Raw genomic sequence first — 27,362 nt, forward strand, 5'->3', positions numbered from 1 at the left:
TTAAGCTTTTAAATGCTAAGCACACATAAATAAACAAAAATCTTTTTTGTACATGGATCAAAAGGAGATGTTCGGCAATTCACTTTCATCAATGATAGAGAATTATGACTGAAGCTATAATTTTAACAACATCTCCTTATGCGTTCCATTAAAGAAACAAAGTCATATGGGTCTAGAACAAGGTGACCAAAATTTCATTTTTGGTGAACGCACCTCCTCTCTGGCTTTCCTCTCAGTCTCCTCCTGTTTCTTCTGTTGCTCCTCCTCATCCAACACCTTCCTCCTCTCCTCCCTCTTCCTCCTTAGCTCCTCCAGCTCTACCTCGGCCTCCTGCTGTTTCAGCCTCATTCTCTCAAACTCCTCGCTCTCCATCTCATCCCTCCGTCTCTTCAGCTCCTCCAGCTTTCTTTCAGCCTCCAAGCGGGCATCTTCACCATCTGCGTCATCAGCCTCCGGCACCTCAGTAGAACGCAGGCTGCTTCGACTGTCACACGCAAACACAAGAAACAAGGATAAAAGGTGAGTCACATGTCAACACCTTTGCATGTTTTTTTTACAAGTACAGAAAACCCAACCTATTCACACAGAAATATGGTGAATCAGCACACTCCGGTTACACCTGAGAACAGCCCTTAGGATACTGCGGATCAGGTGACTAAAGTCAAATACTTCCTCAACTAAAGCTCTGGGCTGTTCAGGATGTGAATATAAGTCACGTCAAAGACGGACTAACAGACCTAAATAATGTGATTTTAGATTCGTTCAGCATGTAAACAATTTAATCGGACCAGAACTGGAATCAGCTTGACACAGCAACTTTCAGTATGATAACATGCACTTTAAAAGTTCAATTTCACTCAGACTTAATCAATAATTTGTCTCGTTAAAATTGAATTTAAACATTTTAGTTTGACTAAAATCGTACCATAATCAGGCAAAAATGGGCCCCGTCGTTGTTTGGAGGCTCTGAAAGACCATGCATTACCCATACTTTCTAGGCGTCCTTCCTTAAAATATTCAAATATGCATTGTGCCGTGTATACTTGGAAAGACAGATGCCAAGAGATGCCTGTTGTTCATTTATAACTGCACATGTAAACGTACTGAGTGGCTCAGCCACTGGTGTGAGTTTGGGGTGGGATTATACATTTGTTCAACCAATGACAGATAGGGGGAGTGCTCTGTAAACCTGTTCGAAAACAATTAATATTTTTGCAATTCTGTTACCCACTAGCAGCACAGAAATCACACACTTCACTTCCGAAATGTTAATTTTGTAACGAAATCCACAAGCAGACAATTTACATATGTCGACAAAACTTATTTAGCATAAGCCTTTAAATAACAAGGTTTATGAGATCATGAGATACATAAATTGAGACCAAATTTTTGACTGGTAGTAGGCTATTTTAATTCACCCACATTTTCTCAAACATGCACCAAGCTGACAAACACAGATATGTGCATTGTAATCTCTCTACATAAGTACATTCCAACCTGCTATACCACTTTTTTGAGCTTTTAACAGCTCCCTGGACATTCACACAATCATTATAATATGTACAGGCCCCTAGATTCAGAATTGAGGACAATCTAAATTGTTTAATAAAGAAAAGCCTGGACCATCTTTTGACAATTATTAGTTGTTTACACCAGCACTGACCTGATAGTCCTCTCGGCTTTCTTGTGTTTGGGAGGGCTGTCATCACACACTCCTCCATTTTGCTGTTTATTCTTCCTCGTCACATCTTCATCTTCAATCTGCACACACACAACCAGATATAAGTGATGTGTGCATGTGATATGCATGTGTGTGGGAGAGTCTGTGCAAGCTAGAAGGGTTTTAGAAGAACACAATGCTCAATACAGTGACTGTTGGGTGCTCTAAGTTCACTCAGTGGATAAATGATTAAAATAAGAGGCGTGAGCCTGTGAGGAGTATACATACAAATACACACACTCAGGCTTATAAACTCCTCATAGTCATGCAGCAAGCAGAGAACACACAGTGTGCAACCACTTATCATTGAATAGATCAGATTTTAATCACTGCATTTGTCTAATGTGAAACTTTCCGGGTCATTCTCAGAAATTGGTGGTGCCTAATAATAAATCACAATTTATTATTAAATGAACTAAATTACAATGATTATAATTACAATAATAATAATAATAACATATTACATTTCTTTTACAAAACATGTATTGTGCCAACCCTGTTGTGTTTGGGGCTGAATAATAAAAGAACGTTGTGGCAGGGCGGAGGGCGTGCGGGAGAGAGAGATCGTTAGCGGACATGTCCGTCCTGTGTGTTTTTGTTGTCTTTTCAGTTTACCATTAAACTATGATTTATATTGTCAAGCCGGTTCTCGCCTCCTCCTTTCCATTGAATACTTTACAAACGTCTAATAACGGCCGTATGCAGCAAATATCATTACATAACACCACATTATTTTTTAGTCAATATTCTTGTTCTTTGTGCCAAAAATTATATTTGATTTTATTATGAAATATCACTCATGATTTTGATATTGAGCTTTACAAGGCCATATACTGTAAATATATGTTGTGATGTCATTACACATGTCAGAAAGATCCAAATATGTTTTTTAAAAGGGAAATATCCCAGGATAATGGGGCTGGACAAAAGTGCAAGGACAAGGATTAGTGAAAAAAGTTATTTTTTTAATAATAATAAAACCAAAATGTAGGTAGAATTCAGTTAAAATATAATAGTGATGAATTAGGATTGAAATTGGCATTCTGAATGCACCTTTTTCCTGAGAATTACCCTTTTCCAATCATACTGATACTTGCAAGGTACACGCTGGTGCAGTCATGACATTCTGTGTTCAAACCAGTGCTGGGATTAATTTAAGATTTTGGGGAGATTTTGTTTTCAAAGTTGCAAAGAACACAGCTGTCCCTAATTCAAATGAACTCATGAAAATGTTTTTGTACCTGATCTGTTAAAAATGATTATTTTTCACCCAAAATCCAAACCATCCATCCATACACAGTCCTATATACAATTCCAGACTCTTACCAAAGCCTCATCAGTTTCTGAAAACTCTTTCTTCGTTTTCTCACAGTTTTCTGCAACACTCATTACATCCAATCCATTGTCTGTCAATTCCTCTGTCTCACTCTTTTCCTCCTGTACACCTTCTGTGCATACTGTGGTGCCATTTTCCACATCTGTCTCTGATACAACTGCAGAACCATCAGCGTCTTTGTTTAAAATGACCTCATTTACTTTAGAAGAAGGCACATGGTCCTGCTCACTACTGTCCTATGAAGGGAACTGCTGTCAAATGCTTTGTTGGGTCAATTGAGAGAAAAACGGATAGCTATTTCCCCAAAAAAAAAACACTGCCATACCTTGTCTGGTATTTTAGAAATGTTCTCAATGGATTCCTACAAGTGAACAAGGTTAAATTACATAAACGCAAACCTTCAGCACTAAACAGTGTTTGCTTAGTTAGACGAATCATAAAATCAATAAATACTGAGTTTTAAAGGAGTCATTCACTAAAAACGAAAATTCTGTCAACATGTACTTACACTCATGTTGTTCCAAACCTGTCTGACTTTCGCAAAAGGTTGATTTTTTTAAGAATATCCTGGCTGCTCTTCTCCATACAGTGAAAGTTGAAATAGCACCATAAAAATATCTCATATCTTGTGCTATATTGTGACTGTGAAATCTAAGTTGTTCACTGATAATATGACTCTTTGCCGAAGCTCTAAAATGACAATAAATGTCGTGTGGACAACAAAAATGGTGCATTGATGCTATTGTCGTCAAATCCCATTGGTTCTTGTGTTTTAGACATCATTGCCACCATATTTGATTTAGGTACAGAGGACAAAGATTTCTCACACAAAGTTATCATATGGCTTCAGAAGATTTGGAATTTAGCATGTGAGTCGTATGGAAAACTTTTATGAACTTTAATGTTGTTCATTTTGCAGCTTAACAGGCCCAGTTTTCACTCATGATAAGGAAAGATAATCATACAGGTTCTGGAATGACATGAGAGTAAGTGTTGCCAGAATTGTAATATTTGGCTGAACTGTCCATTTCATAAACCCACCTGTTCTCTCCAGTAAGACCTCATTGGCTTCTCCTCCACCACCTCCTCTCTTTCCTCCCTTGTAAGGGCCTCCTCCTCTTCAACCTGTTTCACCTCCTCTTTCTCTTCCTCCTTGGTGTTCTGCTCCTCCTCTGCTTCGTAGCTCCTGCCACGCCGCAGACCAATGCTGGTGTCCTCCAGACTGTGGTGGGAGATGTTGCTGGTCTCTTCATCTTTCTGTCTGTCCAGTGCCTCTTTCATTCTCTTCTGTCGACGTTCCTCTCTCTTTGCCAGCCGATCCAGCAGGGCTTGTTCTTCATCATCTCCCTCACCTGCCCAGTTGGAGGTCACAACTGAGGATGAGATACTCTCTGACACTGTCATGCTGAGAGAGAAGCAACCAGAAGAGAAATGAAGATTAAACATATAATACTGTATATAGCACCATAAATACATGTTATTGTTCTGCAAAAATGACTAGTGATAGATCAATATGGAATCTTTACTGGCTGATGCTGATACTGATATCTATATACCTTTCCCCTCCACTGAGGCGAACACGTGTGCTCTTATCCCAGGAGATCCCTCAAACTCGGCTCCCTGGATGACTCCTCCCTAGCACTCTGGTCTGCGAATTCAGCAGAGGAATTTGCGACCAGACCCACTACAAGCTTCAAGTGCTCTGTACTGGGGTAGGGCTCCACAGGCCTAATTCCCTTTTCAGGCAACTCCCTGTGATTTCTTTTCCGCGGTACGGTCCCCCTGTTGGTGGACCCGCTTCTCCCTTGGGCAGTCTCTCTGCCCTGGTCGCTGTATTTGTAGAGCTCCTCCCTCACTAGGTAGGACCTACCACCACAGCACTTCCAGGTGTGGCTTGACAACCCATGTGACATATTAGTCACATGTCACCTCCCCCCAGCCAGGACAGGATGTGGTATCCACAGAGCCTTTTCTCCCTGAAAGAATAGGAAAGGAAAACAACGCCTTCCCCGATGCATTTTATAGCATTATGCTCTATGACGAGCTGCTTTATGCTCTATGACGAGAAACATAGAGAGAGAAAGGCCGCAGCTGGCCGGCATGCCCCCATGATGTTGCTTGTTCCCCCCTCTGGGGTGCTGGGAACCAAAGAACTGTATATGACACATTTTTGGGGGCGTAGGGGAGGGTTACGTGCGGCCGATACAGTTGCTTCTAGCACCCATTAGCTTGCTTGCACCTGTGTGTCCGGGGCGGAAATGCAAATTCTGTCTGTCAATTTCTCATTGGCCTTTTCTCAAATCTAGAGGTACGCGAGGCTCTCAAGAAAGACCCCTTGTGTCACTACATTCCACACAATGTCTCATTCCCATCAGGGAAAGGAGGATACAACATTAACCATGAAGTTTGTCAAACTCAATTTCAGCCTAGGCCAAATCAGCTTAATGTGTGACTAAATGTTAATCATTATATTCAGAAGTGCCTCTACTTCACCTGTGCCACCAACTTCAACAGATGGTGGCACCAATACCTAAATTGGTAGCACTCATGCAATTACCAATCCTAGAGCACATTTTGTGCATGAAGTGGCACATTTAACAGTAAAGCATTGATTTTGAGGTTGAAGTGCAGATGTAAATGATCATATTTATACTAGGGCTCTATAACCAATGTGCACTAGGATGTTGGGTGCCCAGCCCTTCTACCATGTGCAAGTTGCCACTGTAGGTTAATGCAGTCTGACTGCACCATTTGGCAAACGTTTACTATGCGTCAGCACTACTGACAAAAGCTGGAGCTATGTCTGGTCACACATCGGGTAACAACTCTGGTCTTGTTTGACCGCCTTCTGTGTCCATTCAGAGAACAAAGCCACAGTGTTTGAACATGTCAGCAGAGAACACTGCTTCCGCAATGCAGACCTGTTACAGGAAGTTATTGATTGGTGCCACCCACCAGAGCTGTGGGTTACAGACAGAGAGGAAGATGCAACAAGACTACTACAGAGGTCTAAATACAGTACTGGTGTTGTGAGAGTATGTAAAAGTATGTGTAGTGTGAAAGAAATAAAGTCCAGAATTTCATGCATTATTAAGCATGTTGTAAAAAATGTAGAGGCTCCAGATTACAGCTGCACCAATTGAGTCTCAAAAACACAGATATGGAGGGGACTTTCCATTCCCCCTAAACATAACCCTCACATTTTCTTTCTGCATTTTTACATTTTCATTTAGACATACAGTATTGAAGGGCTTGTCTCTTATTTTAAAAAGCCATTAACCTTATGTAACAGCTATAACCATGGTTTACCACATGCTATATTTAGTCTGTGGCAGGTGGTTTTAGTGGGAGGGTCGTCCTTTTTCTAGAGAGCATTTGATTGGACAAACATTTTAGTGCAAGATGAATCATCAATATTATAGGTTTATATTCCTTAATTTGGTCAACTTTTAGCATATCTATGATAACCTCAAAGTGGAAATACATGAACTAAAAGCTGCAAAACTGAGTCTTTAAAGTACCATGTATAAATAGCTTGGTACATAAATATGGTAATCTTTCAGTACCATGATGTACATTAAAACACCACAGTACTACCAATCATCTTATACCACCTTTTACACTAGAAAGGTAAAGTTCATAAAGACAAACTTTGATGATTGCTGGAGAAAGCGTTTGTGACAAGGAGGAGGGCGTGGCCGGGCCGTGAGGATGCACGCCCGGCGCTGAGTTGCCTAATCAGCGGAAGAGTGATAAGAGAAGAGCTGGGGATGCCAGAGAGAGAGAAAGAGAGAGAGACATACACACAAGCAGCCGCTCTGTGTGTGTGTGTCTATTCTGATGTGTTTTCAGTTAGATGTTCTGTGTAATTAAAGTTTGCTGAATGTGGTTCCGGCTGCCGCTTCCTCCTTTCCCAGATGAACGGAGATCTTCCACAGCATTGTTTAAAATAGTTGTAAAAATTTGAAATTGAAATGTTATACAGGCCTTACAGTAAGACAGACAGAAAGTCAGACACTAAGTGCATTACTAAGTGGTTGGTAGGGTGTTCTGACTGGTTGCTAGGCGTTGCGAGGCTGTTCTGGCTGATTGCTTGGGTGTTTTGTTTGGTTGTTAGGCATTGCTAATGTGTTCTGGCTGGTTGCTAGGCATTGCTATGGAATTGTATCTAGTTATGTTACCCTACAGACTTTCTTAAAAAAAAAAATTAATCCCTCAACTAAGACAATTTTTTGGACTGTATCTCCTCCAAAAGCTTTCAAGCTACAGCCACCAAACTTGGCACAGACCTTCAGACTGTTCTTACCCAAGTTGCTGTACCTTTTCTAACTAATCAGACTTACTGTTTTCACACAATCAAATATAGAATAAAATCCCATAGAACTATATTGACGGAATGTTCAAATGGTCCAATGGCACGATCGTTAATTCAAACTCCATCTGTCAAAAATTCTAATGTAAACAATTCACAAATGCCTTGTTCTGCTAGACTCTCTCTCTCTCTCTCTCTCTCTACAGTTCTGATCAGCAAGAAAAGATATAGCACACCAATTGAAGTATGGTGGATGTAGCTTGAAAGCTCTTAGATGAGTTACAATTGATACATTTAGTCTTGGATTTTGAAAAAACAATAAACAAAGTCTGCAGAATAACAGTATTAGCTGTGCTGATCACTGAAAATATTTGTGTGTGTCACCTATGGCTGTTGTTGAGCTCTGTGCTCTGAGGTTGGTAGGGCGACTCCTCGCTCTCTTTACTGCGCAGTCTTTCCTGACGCGCTCTACGCCGGCGCTCACGAGCCACCTCTTCCTCATCCTCCTCGTTCCGACGATATGCCATCCTTAACACAATGAGACAGTTAGATGGTAAGGGTAAGAGTCAAGGCTCATGTCAAGGCTCAGATTTTCATAGTCATGACTGCTACTGCTTCAGTTGGGGCTGAACTCTCACTGGCTGTAAGCGGTGTGTTTGTGTTTGTGTATTTGGCTTGGCAGCTGATGAGAGGCTCCTGACAGCATTGTGGCGTTCAGCCCAAACAACATTCAAGGCACTTTTGTGTAACCTAGGCAAAGTTTTCACATTTCTCTGACAGACTTTCTGTATCTCGCATTTCCTGGTTATGTATTGTTGTTTTTTGTATTCATGGTGCATTCACACTTTCTGTACCTCTCTTAATGTGTGTATTTTTATTAATGACTGCAATACAACTTTTTCCATTACTACAGTAGGATTTATCTGAAAATATCACCTCCCCCATTAGTTTCTCTTTATATAAATACAGTATAAACAGGTGCATCTAATGGAGCCTGACCATGAAACATATCCAGGTCATATTTCAACCCAAAGTATAAGGAATCACATTTTACTAATATATATACACACACGCACGCACGCACGCACGCACGCACGCACGCACGCACAGAGTATTGTGCAAAGGTTTTAGGCACTTGTGAAAAATTTTGCATAGTAAGGATTTCTTAAATAATAATGCAAATTAACATCATCCAAAGTCTAGTAAACATAAAAAAAGCTAAATCAATATTTGGTATGACCAACTCTGCCTTCAAAACAGCACCAATTCTCCTACTTACAACTAAAATAGGAGTCTAGAATGTATATTAACTATTGACACTACAGCTAAAGATATAAATAACCATTTTAAGAAAAATGCTAAAAATGCCGAAGACTTTTGCACAGAACTCTATAATTAGGAAAATACATCTCTAACAGAAAGAAAATACACTGACCGGCAACTGCAATAACATTCAGGTGGGTCGCTGCATTTTTTTAGCAGGTGTTGAAACTCTTGGTTTAAGCCTGTTATAAGGGCATTACTGGAATGTTTTTGATACCAGTAAACAAACACATCAGCCGAACATGTTTTCCATATAGACCACATCATTTGGTCAATTAATTGTTTTATAGCATGTGTGGTGATCGCTATGCAGTGAGTAACATGTTTTATTAGATTCATAAACTCTATAGAGGAAGCCACAGTTACATTGTTGTAAATTACTTTTATATGCAGTAAATGTTGCAGCTAATTTGATCTCGTAATAGCACAAATGACAACGTACACTAGTTTGGACACACCTACTTGTTCTTTTTTTTGTTTTTGCCCATTTTAGAACAATAGTAATCAAAACAAAACAAAAAACCCATATTGAAGTATTCTTATATCTATATACAATTAAATTAGGATTATCATATTTGTCATTAAAGCATAGCCTTTAGATCAAAAAGTTCATATAAATTCAGTCAAGTGTGTCCTAATGTTTGATTGGTGACGTGAACGCATGGATATGTTCATGGATATGTTCAAAGTATTTTCTTTTGGTCCAAACATCTCAGAAATGTCAATGAAAACATTGCACATAGGGGCAAAGGCTCTAGAGAGCAGTCTTAAAGGTTGGGAGAAAAAATGAGAACAGATGGAGAGAGAGAGAGAGAGAGAGAGAGATTGTGCCAAATTGGTGTTCTATTCCCACACTCTGCCTACACTCTTCCTTCTTCTGAAAGCACCTACTGACCTCAAACTTATCTCCAGCTCCATTGATCTGTCCATTCCTTATTTGACCACAGTAGTGGCTCACCTGCTCTCATTTCCACCCCATTACCTTGCAGCTTTAAGTATCAGCATCCCTGTAGCATGTAAACCCTGAAACGGGCCTTTCTTTTACCAGGCAGAGAGAGAGAGAGAGAGAGAGAGAGAGAGAGAGAGAGAGAGAGTTTGGACCTGGCCTTACGTTGAGGATGGGTGTTATTTCCTGCACTCTTCCTGGCCTCTCATGGGAACAGCAGAGCTGTGTGGCGCCAAGTTGGTCACCACTCCAAAGAGAATAATAGCAGCTAAGGCAGCTAAGGCAGCTTGATGTATAGAAATGTGACTTTCTTCTGCACTTTTGTGTCAATTGTGAGCAATAAGGAAGGATGTTAAAGGATTAGTTCACCCAAAAATGAAAATACAGTCATCATTTACTCATCCTCATGCCATTTCAAACCATTGAACACAAAAGGAGAAATTTTGCCAAATTGCAATATTCACTATTTTTAATGCATTAACAATTAATGGAGTCTGAGGCTATCAAGCTTCAAAGGATGCAAAAGTACTACAAAAGTGCCTCATGAAGTGGTCCATCAGTGACCCAGCACTGTGCTGGAATATTTAGGCTCTGGAAAGGTCACGGCAATCACACAGGAGTCTGTGAACATGGTGCTTTTAAAACAGCATGAGCACTCTGACTGTTAATCTGTTTTAGAGACGGCTCAGACCAAATACCTGACTAGATGCAAAGGAGATCTGGGCAGGGCTGCATTTCCCAAAAGTATCATACCTAAGTAGATCGTAGAAACCATTGGCGCCAGTGTCACTACGATCAACTTAGCTTGTGATGCTTTTGGGAAACGCAGTCCTGAGTGTTTAGCCCAGTTTTTCACATGATGTTTTCAGCATCTATTTGATGTAAGAGTCTCATGTAGCCAGACTTCAGTGTAATTTAGTCTGGATATGAACCACTCACTGAGCAACAAATCACAGTTCATGGTTGCAACTCATTTAAACAGTGCCTCAGCAGTCGCACAAAACATTTTGAACCAAATAAATTAGAAATTGTTGTCAGAATTTCGGTCCAATTTCTGTCCAAAGTCATGGGAAAGAACCTAAAATGCAATATTACATATTTTTGAGTTAAATTAAACATGTTAGAGACTTGTTACATCTTGTAAAAAGTTTACAAAGGCACACATTTTTCACTTTGGAATAATGTGAGTGATGAATAATGCACAATAATACAGGAACATGCAGTATATTAAAGGAATGTTGCAGGTTAAATACAAGTTAGGCTCAATTAACAGCATTTGTGGCATTATGTGGCATTTATTACCACTAAAATTGAAGTTAACGGGCCAGTCCATCAACATTAAAGCACACACTGTTTAAAAAAGTATAGCCACAAGATGTAAACATGACATTATTTTAGAGTGATAAAATCCAGGGCTCTACGCTAACTTTTTCCCAAGGAGTACATGCGCTCATAAATGAAAAAATGTAGGAGCACACAAAGAAATTTTGGAGCACAGTGAAAAATGTAATACAGGTGAAACTCGAAAAATTAGAATATCGTGCAAAAGTTCATTAATTTCAGTAATTCAACTTAAAAGGTGAAACTAATACATTATATAGACTCATTACAAGCAAAGTAAGATATTTCAAGCCTTTATTTGATATAATTTTGATGATTATGGCTTACAGCTTATGAAAACCCCAAATTCAGAATCTCAGAAAATTAGAATATTGTGAAAAGGTTCAGTATTGTAGGCTCAAAGTGTCACACTCTAATCAGCTAAACACCTGCAAAGGGTTCCTGAGCCTTTAAATGGTCTCTCAGTCTGGTTCAGTTGAATTCACAATCATGGGGAAGACTGCTGACCTGACAGTTGTGCAGAAAACCATCATTGACACCCTCCACAAGGAGGGAAAGCCTCAAAAGGTAATTGCAAAACAAGTTGGATGTTCTCAAAGTGCTGTATCAAAGCACATTAATAGAAAGTTAAGTGGAAGGGAAAAGTGTGGAAGAAAAAGGTGCACAAGCAGCAGGGATGACCGTAGCCTGGAGAGGATTGTCAGGAAAAGGCCATTCAAATGTGTGGGGAGCTTCACAAGGAGTGGACTGAGGCTTCAAATGTCGTATTCGTCTTGTCAAGCCGCTCCTGAACAACAAACAACGCCAGAAGCGCCTTACCTGGGCTAAAGAAAAAAAGAACTGGTCTGTTGCTCAGTGGTCCAAAGTCCTCTTTTCTGATGAGAGCAGATTTTGCATCTCATTTGGAAACCAAGGTCCCAGAGTCTGGAGGAAGAATGGAGAGGCACACAATCCAAGATGCTTGAAGTCCAGTGTGAAGTTTCCACAGTCTGTGTTGGTTTGGGGAGCCATGTCATCGGCTGGTGTTGGTCCACTGTGCTTTATTAAGTCCAGAGTCAACGCAGCCGTCTACCGGGACATTTTAGAGCACTTCATGCTTCCTTCAGCAGACAAGCTTTATGGAGATGCTGACTTCATTTTCCAGCAGGACTTGGCACCTGCCCACACTGCCAAAAGTACCAAAACCTGGTTCAATGACCATGGTATTACTGTGCTTGATTGGCCAGCAAACTCACCTGACCTGAACCCCATAGAGAATCTATGGGGCATTGCCAAGAGAAAGATGAGAGACATGAGACCAAACAATGCAGAAGAGCTGAAGGCCGCTATTGAAGCATCTTGGTCTTCCATAACACCTCAGCAGTGCCACAGGCTGATAGCATCCATGCCACGCCGCATTGAGGCAGTAATTAATGCAAAAGGGGCCCAAACCAAGTACTGAGTACATATGCATGATTATACTTTTCAGAGGGCCGACATTTCTGTATTTAAAATCCTTTTTTTTATTGATTTCATGTAATATTCTAATTTTCTGAGATTCTGAATTTGGGGTTTTCATAAGCTGTAAGCCATAATCATCAAAATTATATCAAATAAAGGCTTGAAATATCTTACTTTGCTTGTAATGAGTCTATATAATATATTAGTTTCACCTTTTAAGTTGAATTACTGAAATTAATGAACTTTTGCACGATATTCTAATTTTTCGAGTTTCACCTGTACAGTCTTATTTTATTTTATTTTTTTTAAATAAAAGAGGTACGAGTCACAACCAGTTGCATATCATTCTAATGGAAGTTTTAAAGTTAACATTGGTGAACATTCATCTGAGTCAGCTCCTCTTTCGTGTGGTGTGCCCCAGGGTTCTATCTTAGCCATACCTGTCAACACTCCTGTTTTTCCCAGGAGTCTCCCGTATTTCACACCCATCTCCCTTTTTGTTATTTCTCCCGGGAAACTCCCGTAATTTGTATGACCCAAACCTTCTTATATGAATAATCACATCAGTATATTATTCCAAGGTTGTCCAGTTGCCAGATCTTGCATGAAACGCATCCTACTCACACAATTGACACATCATACAAATTTCAACCCATTTGTGACCTCAACCTGGCAACCTACAACCCAGTTGCGCTGTTGATATCTGCACAGGTAGTAGGAGAGGGAAGTTGAATCAAGCATCACTGGTAGATGTGAGAAGACTCAGGTGGTGCTCCGGTGAAAAAAACTAAATATAATATAAAATATGTTAATTTAACAACAGCTGGACAGAAGAATTTAATTTAATATCTCAAAGCCATATCGACAATGCCCACGCATTTTGCAAAGTGTATCGCACTGATTTTAATATCAGACACGGTGGGAAAAATTACATTTTGTACAACGGCACAATTTGTATGTATTTAGTCTGCTTCTGTCCCCCCCCCCACACCCCCCTGCTCAGATGTCTCCTGGATTTTGGGACCCAAATGTTGACAGGTATGATTTTAGCTCCCATTCTTTTTTCATGATATATGCTTCCATTGGGTTCTATCTTTAGGAAGCATGGGCTGTCGTTCCATTGCTATGCTGATGACACTCAAATCTATCTGCCCTTAAAAAAAAAAGAGTTCTAATGGCTTGGAAGCACTTATGATATGTTTATCTGATGTGAAGGCTTGGTTGTCTTTAAATTTTCTTAATTTTAATGAGAGTAAAACTGAAATAATAGTGTTTGGTCCATCGGATAAATCCCAAAATAAATCTCGCCGATTTATCATTTTCTGTGAAGCCTTGGGTTAAAAATCTGTGTGTGGTTTTTGATGATGGTCAGAAATTTGACAAAAAGATAAACACAGTGGTTAAATCATGTTTTTTCAGCTTCGACTACTAGCAAAAGTTAAATCCATTCTGTCTAGTAAAAATGTTGAAAAAGTAATACATGCCTTTATTACATCGAGGCTGGATTACTGTAACTCACTGTATTTCGGGATTAGCAAATCAGATTCATCCAGCTTGCAGATAGTTCAAAATGCAGCTGAAAGACTTCTAACTAGCACTAAAAAACTGAATATCATCACGCTTTTTCTCTCTGGTCGTCCAACCAGAGTTTGTTGTGCATCCCAAAGTCGGGTGACCGCGCCTTTTCAGTAGCTGCACCCAGATTATGGAATGCTCTGCCCCTCTGTATCAGATCTGCACCATCACTATCTGTTTTTAAATCTAAGCTAAAAACCTATCTCTATGATTTGGCATATAACCAATGAGGAAGTTTTATTCCACTGTATTTTAGTAATGATACTGTATTGTCTAATTGTTCTGGTCTTTATTGTGCAGCACATTGGTCAACCCTTTGTGGTAATTAACATTATGGCACAAATGCTGTTTATTGAGCTTGAGTAGTTTAAAACCCAGAACATTCCATTAAAAATAAATGGGGACAATTTAGATTTTATGTCGACTTGTACAGATATAACTCCGCAAACAAAGCAGAATATACAGTTGTGCCCTTCATTTACTTTCTTCTGACTGCCTGAAACAAGTCTATTAAATTTTTTTTTATAGATTTAATGCTAACTTTGGCAAATCCAGTGACTCGTTGCTCCTCTGAATCACTAATTTTAGCATGTAGTGTCCCAACGGACTGACTATGCACCGTGACACCTGGAAATTATGTTGCAATCAGCCAGTCACATTGGAGCTCATGATTTAAAGGGATAGATCACATAAAATGAAAATTATCTCATCACTTACTCACCCTTATTTCATCCCAGAAGTGTATGAATTTCTTTCTTCTGCTAAACACAAACTGAGATTTTTAAAAGAATATTTCAGCTCTGTTGGTCCTCACAATACAAGTGAATGGAGACAAGAACTTTTAAGGTCCTAAAGGTACATGAAGGCAGTATAAAAGTAATCCATATTACTCCAGTTGTTAAATTCATATCTTCAGAAGTTATATGATAGATGTGGGTGTAGATCTCTTTTGGAAAATCTACAGTTTCACTTTCTTTCCACAGTCTGGTGAGGAAGTGACTTTCACTGTCACATTTAGCCACCTACTGGTTGGGGCTGGACAAAGATGGAGATTGATAGTAAAAAAGGACATAAATATTGATCTGTTTCGCACTCACACCTATAATATCTCTTCAGAAGATATAGATTTAACCACTGGAGTTATATGGATTACTTTTATGCTGCCTTTATGTCATATTTGGACCTTCTGAGTTCTGGTCTCCATTCACTTGCATTGTGAGAACCAACTCAGCTGATAAATTCTCCTAAAAATCTTCATTTGTGTTTTGCAGAAGAAAGAAAGCTATACACATCTAAGATGGCACGAGGGTGAGTAAATGATGAGAGAATTTTCATTTTTGGGTGAACTATCCCTTTAAGAAAAAGCTCTTTCTATTAATGTGTGCAATATGCAACAGTCACATGCCATCTGAGGCTAAGACTAGAGTAAGTACAGAAGAGAAAGCTGTTTCATATTTGCATCATACCGAAAGTTAAAATGTAACACACTTAGCACAGTCAGTAATTTACAGTAATGAACAAAAGACAGAATGCACAGTCTCTCTCTCTCCTGTCATTTTGACCAGTAGAAATGTTGACACGTATTTCAATGGAAAGGACTGGTGCACGTCAAGCCATCATCGCCTGATGTAAAATGCAGCTGCGCTCGAATGCCAAGCTGCTCCTAAGTGTATGCGCATTATCAGGCTCTTGCTGGTTTTCCGCGGCAGCACCAAGCCAACATCTGCCGTCGTCCTGCTCTCGCTCAGAAGCGGAGCACTTTATGTCCCTGCCAGTAAACACTTCTAATGTACAGCCATTTGGCAGGGCAACAGTGCTTATTCTATGTATGTGAAAAGCGTGCCTGCGTTTGACTTTCGTGTCCACCATGCACTGTGATGACGGTTTTGACTAGTTCAATTACAGGCAAGGAGTAAATATTGATTGTTACAGCCTCTGCGTTTAATGGAAGCAATTTAATAGCACAAATAAATCTTTTATCACTTTTATGACTCAGAGGAGCAGGCTAAATTGAAATGACTCCACGAGAACATAAATACAGAATCATGGAGTCATGTCTTAGAAGTTGAAAGGGTTGCATTTATAATCTCTTGCTGCATTTGTAGCTTGCTGCCAAATGCAGTACTTGGCATGGGAAAAACAATTCCACCCTTTGAGAGGTGTATAATATATATGGCAAAAAAAGCATTAGTTTTTATGCTATGCTGTAAAATATAATGGGCCCTAATCTGTGCATGATCAGCTTCAGCTTCCAGTCTGAGAATAGGTGAAAAATATCCCATATATCTTAAATGATTAAAAAAGCATTCCTGTTGCTTTAAGGAAACAGGAAGACTGTACAGGAAGCAAACACTCGAAACAAACACAGGACTGTGAATTATCAGTATTTTTGCCTCATTTCCCAGTAAAAATATCTAAACATCCGTAAAAAACAAACTACATTAACAACATTTTGAGAAATAAAAAATACTTAAGAGAATGTATGTTTATTTGTCTTGCCCTTTTGGCAAATCTAGTTAATTTCATACATAAACCTCAATAAATTGTGTTCATTTGTGCTTCCAACAAGAAAAAAGTATTTTAACTTAATTCAAGAAATGCCAGTGCACACACAAATAATTGCTGTTGAAAGAATATCGATTTAGAAATGATTCATGTGATCCTGAGCTCCGTTTGCAATGTTAATGAGCTAGATTTGCATGTTCATTAGTAATTATACATAATTCATTTTGACAAGGGCATAAATCTCCATAAACAGCTGTTGTCCATGTTTGCAAAAATGCACAATGCTCAAAGGAAATCTAGCACTAATGCAAAATGTCTTTGAGTCAGTGGCTAGTGTTCATGGGAGTGACGCATTTCCATAAATGGTCAAAATGCTCACTAATGCGCCAGTCCTTGTATGTTTAACATTTGTTACATTAACACCAGTTTTTTGCACTCCACCATCACAGAGGAGAAAAAACAATTTGAAAGCTCAAATTGCACGCTAAATCAACAGTATTAATATAGCAAATGCCTTGTTTTAGTCCCTGGGACAAAACTGTACATTAAGAACTATCAGCTGACAAACCCTTGATGTGTTCCTTTTTTCCCCCATCATGATTTTCTAAAATAGTGAAACTGAGTGTTCACAATTTCTATAGAATCAGAAGGGTATGGAACACCCCGGAGGACAACTGTTTTGCTCTTTCACATAATGGGTTTTTTATTTAAGTATCTACATTTTATTAGATGTTTGTCCTAATATTCTATAGAGGATATAAAAATAGATACATGTGAGATAATTGAGTACAGAGCAATAATATAATGTAGATAGCATAGCTCAGATACTGTAACTTGGTCATGGAATAATTTAATTAGAAATGTTTCTGAGATTGATGGCAGACTTTGGTATCTTGGCAAATCTGGGCAGTTTGAGCCATTGCCTAGAACTCTTCAGACACATCAGATTTCTGGGGTCTTTTTTTAGCAGAAAAAAGCTATGAAGCAGGAGACTTAAGGCCTCGATATACTTCCAGAGAAGTTCATCTTTTTTCTTCATACAGGGGTAGAAACACCATCTTTCTGGTCTGATTTTTGTAGGACGTATATCGAGGCCTTTAAAGAGACAGTTCACCCTAAAAAGCCTCATTCACCATTCATGTTAATTGTAATGAAAAAGATGCAATGAAAGTGAGTGATGACTGAGACTAAACATACTGCCTAACATCTCATTTTGAGTTCCACGAAAGAAACAAAGTCTTAGGCCTAGTCCACACTAATACGTTTTTGTTTGAAAACGCATCTTTTTCTCTCCGTTTTGGCCTTCCGTCCACACTGAGATGGCGTTTTTGTCCACGAAATCGCTTTTTGAAAACGCACTCCAAAGTGGATACACTTAAAAATGGCTTTTTCGCATTGTAGTGTGGACTGTGAAAACGGATGCTTTGTAAAACGTTGACACATTTTTAGTCATGTGAGTTATCCAACAAAAACAATCACGATGGCGGCCCGTGTTATAGTGGCAATGTTGTTCTTGATACTTTGATAGCGTTGTACTGGTACAATGTGATGGTACAATCATCACACTGCATTCATTCAAAGGCGAAGGGAAGTTTACTCGGAATTGGTGTTTGAGCGACGGAACAAGAGGACAATTGCGTTTCAGTCCGTACATGCAACAGGAATTTTCCGCATGCGCAGAGACACGATTGAAGCGCTTTCATACGTTTCAGTGTGGACGAGCAACTTTTGAAAAACGCTAGTGTGAACGGAGAGTGTTTTGAAACGAAAACACAGTTTTCAAATGTATCCGGATTAATGTACACGTAGCCTTAAAAAACAACATGAGGGTGAGAAATGCACAACAAATTTTTCATTATTTGTTGAACTATCCCTTTAAGCAAAAGACTCAATTTGCTCCCCATTTAATCTCATTACTTTATGAGAGAAACAATAATTTTTTTTACAACAATCTCATCTTTGATTGTTCCTTTTTAAGGGGCTAAACTAAATGTACAAAAAAGCTCTGTTCAGTTAAAACATCTAATTTGGACACACAGTAACTGACAGCTTGCCATATCAGCTGTGCAATGAATCTGAAGCTCTTCCACAATAACAGCTGACAGTTTACAGAGCAAAATGTTTTTGAGAAACAGAGAGCATCAGTGACATTACCTCTCTGCTTCTAAGCGCATCTCCTCCCGTTTCTGTCTCCTGAGCTCCCTGCGCTGTTCAAAATCGTCATCCATGCTTCAGTCCTGAGAGTAAGGCCCTGGAAGAAGAACATGTGTCTGCTTCAGTCTCATACATTAACCTACATAAATCCACAGAATATTCCCTCTACGACATGACACATACTACTGAATATGGTTATGTGTGTCTGGATTCCACAGCAGCTGTGTGTATTTGGTTGACCTTTTCTGCAAAAATCACACATTCCCATATGCAAGACATTTACAACCATTCTTTTTTCAGCCCAACTTCAAACAGATCTCAAGTTTGTTTTCATAATACCACTTAAAATGGAAATTGTGGGGGTGAGAAAGGGAAAGAAAGAAGAATGTTGGGAAAAAGAAAGGGAGAAAGAGAGAATGGGTGAGGAAAGGATGTTAGCACAGGATGTCCACTCAAGTCAAGCAGAAAGACTCTCACTAAATATACTGAAGGGTGCATGGTGGAGAAACACGGCCCACCCAGGAGATATAAAGCTGTTGTCATTAATCTCTACAGTGTGTCATGTTCAGACGGGCAGTTTTGAGACCACCATACATAAATCTTACAGGTGATAACCTCTGGAATGGTGTAAATTTGAAAACATGGCAGAATTACACTCGCTCCTGCTCTCATATGACTAAGGCCACATCTCCACTAATGCGTTTTTGTTTCCTAACGTCATCATTTTCAAATGAATGTTATTTTCGAAACACACAGTGGAGAAAGCGCCATTCCTGTGTAAATGAGACGCATAAACGTAGTGAAATCAATGCATTTCCAAATGCAAGCGTATTAGTGTGGACGAGGCCTAATACTTCAACTAGGATTGGGAATCATCAGGAATTTAACGATTCTGATTCCACTTAACGATTTTGGTTCCTTAATGATTGTTTAAGTTCTTTGGAGGAACAAAATAATTGTAATGATCCTTACAATAAGCTAAACAAGCATACTACCCCAAAATAGGAAAAAATGTAATAGTTGGTTATACATAAATTTAAGTAAAAATATTTGAGTATTGATGCAGGGAACACTTTTGACGAATGGATGAATGCAGATATTGAAGCACCAGTAATGGAACAGAAGGTTATAAAAAAAATTCTGTTTTTGAGTTATTGAGTTATTACTGTCAATGAAAAATGTTAAAACCAGGCATAACATTTCAATTTTATCACAAGATTTTATTAATTTCCATGACATTAATGGCCTGCAACCACAATTTTAAAATTGATCAGATATTTTTTCTAGGTTTTCCACAAAAGCGTGAATGCTGAAAAATGGAACCAACACAAAGAGTATTTTGTTCTCTTTCTCTTTCTCCAGCTGTAGCCAGAAAAAACCCAAGCAGGCCTTTTCTTTTCTGATTTTTTACGCTCCATCTTTCTCTCTCCCATTATGATGCAAACTCTCAATCACAGCCAGTGTGCTAGTCTCCTCCCTTTCCTTCTTTTCCTTTCTCTGTCTCCAATTCCTAAACTGTCCCTCTCTCTCGTTCTCGCCCTTACCGACTCCCAATTATTGCCCAATCCATTCCTTTTTTCCTGCTCATTCCCTCCCTCTGGGCACTCAGAACTGTTGCTGGTAAGTTAATCAAGGAAATCGTGTTTTTAAAACACAAACATCTTGCTTGACTGTAGTTCTGTACAGATGACCAGAGTTGGGGAAGCTACTTTGAAATTGTACTGTAGCTTTTCAAGCTCCAAGTTACTCATAATTTAAAGTAGTTCAACAAACAGTCAAAGTATAGAAAAACAGCACACAAAAACTGAGCACATATACAAATAGAAAGCATAAACTATTACAGGACATTACATATCATACACTACATTAAGCATCAAAACCTTTATAATTAAATAATATGAAATATATTGCAATCAGGGGATCAACAATGGGGATCTTAGTAAGGTTGACAGTATTAAAAAGCATTTGACCAATCCACACAAACACAACTAGAACACACCATAGTTTATATACAGTAACTCATTTGAAAACATGGCAATGAACAGTAGCATCTCACTAAATATTTCTTATTTTGTAAAGTTTTTGTAATATATTTTTGTAATATTATTTGTAGTAAAAAAAGAAGAAGAAGAAAAAAAAGTAAAATGCTACACTAAGACTGAATTGTGTTTAATTTTTAAAACTTTTATTGAAATGAACCATCCAAACAAACCAATTCATTAAAATGAATGGTTGCTTCCCATTGTTTGGTTATTACCTCAGTTTGCTTGGCTGTAAATCTGCAAGCGCAATGCTGTGTGACACATTATGATTTAGTGTTTTTGTCAAGCAGCACCACACAACACTAGATTGGAAAAAGTAGCATGTTACTAGCCTACTCTGTTCTGAAATCAGCTAAGCTAAGTTAGTAGAATTGCTACTTTTTGTGGGGTTCTACCCAACACACAACTTTTACACACACAATGTATGTAAGAGGGTGACAAGAGTGAGAAATAGTTCTGATACAGGAGAACACTTACAAAAATTGTAAGTGGGGGGTTACTGGAAACTGCAGGCATACTGCGTCCAAATTACAACACTTGTACTGCAGTACTAGAACTTGCATGAATAATGTGTCCAAATTACAACACTTGTACTGCATTACTGAAAACTGCATGAATACTGCGTTCAAATTACCAAATTTTTACTGCATTACTGAAAACTGCAGGAATACTTTGTCCAAATTACCACACTTGTACTGCTGTATTGAACTGCAAGAATACTGTGTCCAAATTACCACACTTGTACTGGAAACTGCATGAATACTGCATCCAAATTACCAAATTAATTTGGATGCAGTATTCCTGAAGTTTTCAGTAATGCTGTAAAATTGTGGTAATTTGAATGCAGTATTCATGCAGTTTCGAGTACTGCAGTCCAAGTGTTGTAATTTGGACGCATTATTCATGCCGTTTCTAGTATAAGTGTGGTAATCTGAATACAGTATTTCTGCAGGTAATTTGAATGCAGTATTCATGTAGTTCAGTACTGCAGTACAAGCGTTGTAATTTGGATGCTTTATTCATGCAAGTTCTAGTAATGCAGTACAAGTGTGGTAATTTGGATGCAGTATCCCTGCAGTTTTCAGTAATGCAGTACAAGTGTGGTAATTTGGACACAGTATTCATGAAGTTTCCAGTACTGCAGTAATACTGCGTTCAATTTACCACACTTGTACTACAGTTAAATAACTGCAGTTATTTTTTTGTAAGGGAACAGGAAACAGTTATCTTCTAAACCCCTCCCCCATTCCCTTACAAAAATCAAGAGTTCATGTCAAATTTGCTCCAAACTTCTTGTAAACATTTTCAGTGAATCACAAGCTCATTTGCATGTGAAAATAATGAGTGGCAAATTTGCAGCTAGTTTGTAGAACTCTAGATTTTGTTTAAGGGTATTCACATAACAATGAGAAAGACACACACAGAGACAGAATAATGGACAAAACAAAAACAACGAGAGAGAGAGAGAGAAAGAGAGAGAGGGAAGGCAAGGAATGTGAAGGAAAAAAGAGGGGGGGAGATCTAGCTGATCTTCCTTATCAGGCAGAGTTGCTACTCACGCATTCGCAAACCGCAGGAATTCAGTCTATCTTTAGCGAGATCTTGTGTTTGCAGAAGCATGGCTGCTCTTCATATTTGAACCCTTGAGCAAACAGAACTGACTCAGCTCAATAAAACTGTCACAACTGTGTACAATCAACTCAAATTAAATCATGCTCTCCATTCACATTCAGAGAGTTCTGATGACTATACATGCTGAAAAATGTAAGACTGAAATTCAAATGTTTGTGTTTTGGTGGCATGTGAACTAGCAGGATGATCTCATTTGCATTCATGGGTTTTCATACATAGAGTGCATGTGCACATTTTTGTACATTTGGATAGACACTGAAAGATGCAATATCAATGTATCAACAGCACCTAAGATGTAAAAACCTTTACTTGCGAACATCTTTAGAGGGTTACAAATCTAGTAAATATCAGAATGAAACTGTTGTTAGGGGTGGGTAAAAATATTGTTTTTCCAGTTAATCATGATCTGCATTTGAATGATCTCAATATCGATTCTTAAATCCCAAGATCAATCTTTCACTCACTGCACCACCCTCTACTACAACGAGAGGAAATCACTCACATTTGCAACCAAATTTCGAGCTATGCGACTCAAGTGAATATATTTGGCAACTGGCTGATAAATGTTTACATTTCACTCACCAGTATTGTGTAGTTTAGTCGTGAAATGTTCAGCAGTGAGATCCTTTCACATCACGTTGAGAGTAAAAGTTGTTCCCTGTAATGTGTGTCCAACACGAGATCCACGCTACCCATTTGTCATTGAATACTGTCTCTTTTAATACTGTTTCTGTTCTTTATAGTCAGTTGTTGATCAAAAACAACTCCAAAAAACATTTAATTCTAATCATACATCGTACAGATGAGGTAAAGTATTTTGAGTCCTCTCTGATAAAAGGTGCAATATGTTACAATTTTCATGTTATATTCGCCTTTTTTTGCTAATGTGTGAACGGCTTGTAACATAACTTGAAAAATCCTTCCTGGACTTTCTAGGTTGCCTAATAAAGCCTGTAGACTGATTTTCATGCAAAGGGAGCGGGTTGCTTTTGCCGGAAAATCCAAAGGATGTGGCGTTTATGCACGCTCCCGAGAGGTTTTGGGGATCAAAACCGACCCTGAATTGGCGTTCTTCTTATTGGACAGGTACACTTACATAACTGCAAAGCATGTGAAATATAGTGCCATAAGGATTGAACAGTGTAATTTTAGCTAACATGATCTTGCCTGCTAACACCGATGAATTGCAAGCTACCTTGCCTCGTATCTTTCAAATAATTTCAAAGATCTTCTCTTTATACTAAAAGTGTTATATATACAATATATATATATATATATATATATATATATATATATATATATATATATATATATATATATATATATATATATATATATATATACACACACACACAAATACACCGGTCAGCAACAACATTAAAACCACCTGCCTACTATTGAAGGTTCCCCTCGTGCTGCCAAAACAGCGCCAACCGGCATCTCAGAATAGCATTCAGATATTATATTCTTCTCATCACAATTGTAATAAGTGGTTATCAGAGTTACCGTAGACTTTGTCAATTCGAATCAGGCTGGCCATTCTGTGTTGACCTCTCTCATCAATAAGGCATTTCTGTCCACAGAACTGCCGCTCACTGGATGTTTTTTGTTTTTGGCACCATTCGGAGTAAATTCGAGAGACTGTTGTGCATGACAATCCCAGGAGTTCAGCAGTTACAGAAATACTAAAACCAGCTCATCTGGCACCAACAATCATGCCACAGTCCAAATCACTGAGATCACATTTTTTCCCCATTATGATGGTTGATGTGAACATTAACTGAAGCTCCTCAACCACTGAATCAGCCAATAGTGATCATGCAAGGGTAATATGACCCAGCTGGTATAACATCATTAAATCACTCATGATTTAATACAACATATTATAAAACAATATTTTGATAATAGGTTATTTTCTGTTGATTAATTATTTGGTTAATCAAATAAGAAAGCCAAATTTTATTTGCTGTATTTTAAAACATTATTCCACATCTTGCCGAATGTTGTCCTCAAACAATGTGCAAATTGAAGGCTACAAAAATCAAAATGCTAAATCTTCCAATATAAATATAAAGAGAAGAAATACAAAGAAATATAAATTTAAGGACAATTTAAATCATGAAATGAAATGATAATAAACCAAACTGGTATAATCCCATTACAGTTACATATAACGTTTCAGTTTAACATGGTTCAATGTAGTGATAAATCTGACGTTCAAAATATCAACAATATTTTATTGTGGCACTCCGTTTGATTACTTCACTCCATTAATATTTGTATTTATTTATTTTATTTTTGGCCTATTTAAAATAATAATGGCTTGGTTGCTGTTTTGGACAAGTTGTTTAGCCAACTGAGAATGTAAATTAAATGACTTTGAGTTTATAATATTTACAAATCATTTTGTAAATATTTTACAAATATTTTATAAATCAGTAAAATGTAAGTAATGAGCTTGGGTTAAACATCTCTCAAGCACATTAAACAGCAGAAGGAATCCGTTAGAGCTCCTGACACCCCAATCAAAACTATGAGCTCATCAAACATTTTATATAGTGCTTGGGTTGGGCTCTTTTCAGATGCAGCTCTGTATCATTTTTCAAATGTCTTTTTTTCCTAGCAAAACAAGTTTTCACTACCGTAAAGTGGTATCACAGATGGAGGTTTGTCATGCCAGTGCAAAGATATTAATTTTAACTGCAGCACATTTTTTCATTTAAAGAATACATTGAAACTCGTTGTGAATTAAGCATTTGAAAAAATGTATGGGTTACATGTCTAGGCTTTCAGAGGGCTGTAACAACTAATTCATAATAATAATAATAATAATAATAATAATAATAATATATATTAATTTATACAACAGTTAGTTCCGGTCCTCGAATCTGATTGGACGAGAGACGTTCCATGAGCACTGATGGTTTGACACCATCAGCACTCCGCTGCTTCACTGTGTGTATCACTCCGCTTGTGTTCGTGCTGTTCTAAACTAAAGTGTAAGAGCAGTGCATATGTGTTAAGAGCTTCTGTTTGAGTTTTTTGACTTTACATATGTTAGCCAGCAGGTGGTAATAATTTTTGTGTGTAATATGAGCCAGTTAGGTGACGTGAAGTTAATCCGCCCCAGCTAGTGTTTACATACAACAGCTCTTCGTGATCACTTGTATTTCTACCACTAAAGCTAGGAAATAGCTTTAAACAGCTTTAAACTAACAACTTTAGCATTATGGCTCATCACAGCTGAGAGACACAACAGACTGGTTAATTACACAATGGGTGCTGTTTAAAATGCCAGCGAACATTGCGATTTCTATAGTGATCGACTCTTGTGCACAGGCTACCGTGAAATAGGGGGAAATACCCCCGATTGGATGCTATTTTTTCCACGGAGAAAGCTGATCTTCAGAAAGCTGACAGCATCTCTGCTTGGGTGTGGCAACAGGTGATCACACATGCTCCATATCTCTCTCTCTCTCTCTCTCTCTCTCTCTCTCTCACTCACACACACACACACACACACACACACACACACACACACACACACACACACACACACACACACACACACACACACACATACACACCCATCCATCCATCCTTGTTTATCCAATAACTTGTTAGAAACAGCAAAAGCCATGATACTATTTCTGAAATTACATTTTTTAATTACTAACGGAGGCTTGGACGCATCATTTCATTTGAACCAGCAAAGGCAGACTCTGATCTGTTGCATATTAAAGTAGTTCCATGTACAAATGCGTTTTTATGACCATACTGAATTATCCTAATTTTTTTAAATGCACTTGTTCATTGAATTGTTGTATATAAGCAATATCATACTCGCAATCATGCTATATGAATTACCTACTGGACTCGGCCTGTGGTCAAATCACAGCAGTGCTGGTGTAGGGCCATATCGCACTCTTGTTCGTGTGATATTGCTTAAATATATATATATATATATATTATGGATTTCATTTCACTTAACTACAAAACACATTCTATCATAAGTCCAACACATTCTTTCTTTGTTGTAGTGTGTTGTCTCCGCAGAACACAGTCATCCTGGTACTTCTAACTAGGTTAGGAGACTGCTCCAGCACTCTTAAACAATTTAGGAGCTGAGACCAAATCTTAACACTTACAAACCTTTATGAATCACACTTATTCTTAAGTTTAGGAATAAGAGAAAAATGACATCATTCTTAGAATTTGGACACACTTAAGACTTACTCTATTTTGAATTCATGTACGACTTTAACGTTTCGACTTAGGGGTTTCTTAAGACAACATTTCCAGAACTGTCAGAGGATTTTAGCAGAGTTCCTAAATGGTGCTAACGCAGTTGGAAATTGCTGGTCGCAGGCAATTCCTCGCACCCACTTTGCAGTAAAAAAAATTATTACAAACTCATTAATGTCAACACTCTTAGCCTGAACAATTTGCCATTAGCCTGTAGCTCCAGACGTTCATCTTTCGCTGAGATAAATGCTTAGGTAAAGAATGTTCTTTATAAGCAGAGCCAAAGCTGATGTTATCCACAACCCTGCTGCCAAAAGGATTAAATAACTAAATGTTTGGATGTACCACCCACTGTCTTTTGGACCACAGCCGCTCTTGACAACTTGTGCGAGAGGCTAAATTTACAGCTCGGGAATAGAGCAGAGGATTGCCAACATAAACCATCACCCTTATTTGCATGTCTGTCGATATAGGTCCATTAACATCGACTGGATTTTGCTATCAGAGTTTATGCTAACACACACTCCGCGGCCGCAGCAGGAGTCTGGCGTAGGAGGACGTTTCAGACCGTGTTCTCTGGCCAAGATCATAACAAATGGAAGAGGCTATGCAGACATGTTACATTAAAAAGCATTTTAGTACTAAGTGATGTACATTTCACTGTGAAACAATGTGGTATTAAGTACCTCATCAAATGACCTTTTCCTACAGGAAAAAGCTATGTAAATATGTGTGTAACCATCAAAATGTCAATGTCATGACGTACACATAATATGACGTTATACGATGTT

General features: G+C 38.4%; 1 protein-coding gene across 6 annotated transcripts in view; it reads right to left on the minus strand.

Annotated features, from left to right (window-relative positions):
* Positions 1-27,362, minus strand: part of LOC127639072 (non-muscle caldesmon-like) — a 72,359-nt gene that overhangs the window by 21,130 nt on the left and 23,867 nt on the right. For 4 of the 6 annotated variants that reach the window (XR_007969920.1, XM_052120911.1, XM_052120912.1 and 1 more), the window contains exons 2-8: positions 18,653-18,749; positions 7,753-7,896; positions 4,098-4,461; positions 3,382-3,417; positions 3,047-3,292; positions 1,664-1,761; positions 214-484 (exon numbers count right to left, since the gene is read on the minus strand). Coding sequence is in view for 5 of the 6 variants with exons in the window: in XM_052120911.1 (XP_051976871.1) it covers positions 214-484; positions 1,664-1,761; positions 3,047-3,292; positions 3,382-3,417; positions 4,098-4,461; positions 7,753-7,896; positions 18,653-18,726 (1,233 nt within the window). In the remaining variant the exon portion in view is untranslated. The remainder of the gene's footprint in view (positions 1-213; positions 485-1,663; positions 1,762-3,046; positions 3,293-3,381; positions 3,418-4,097; positions 4,462-7,752; positions 7,897-18,652; positions 18,750-27,362) is intronic. The other 2 variants (XM_052120915.1, XM_052120916.1) reach the window with 2 other exon arrangements.

The sequence above is a fragment of the Xyrauchen texanus genome, chromosome 47 (assembly GCF_025860055.1).
Source record: "Xyrauchen texanus isolate HMW12.3.18 chromosome 47, RBS_HiC_50CHRs, whole genome shotgun sequence".
Lineage (NCBI taxonomy): Eukaryota > Metazoa > Chordata > Actinopteri > Cypriniformes > Catostomidae > Xyrauchen > Xyrauchen texanus.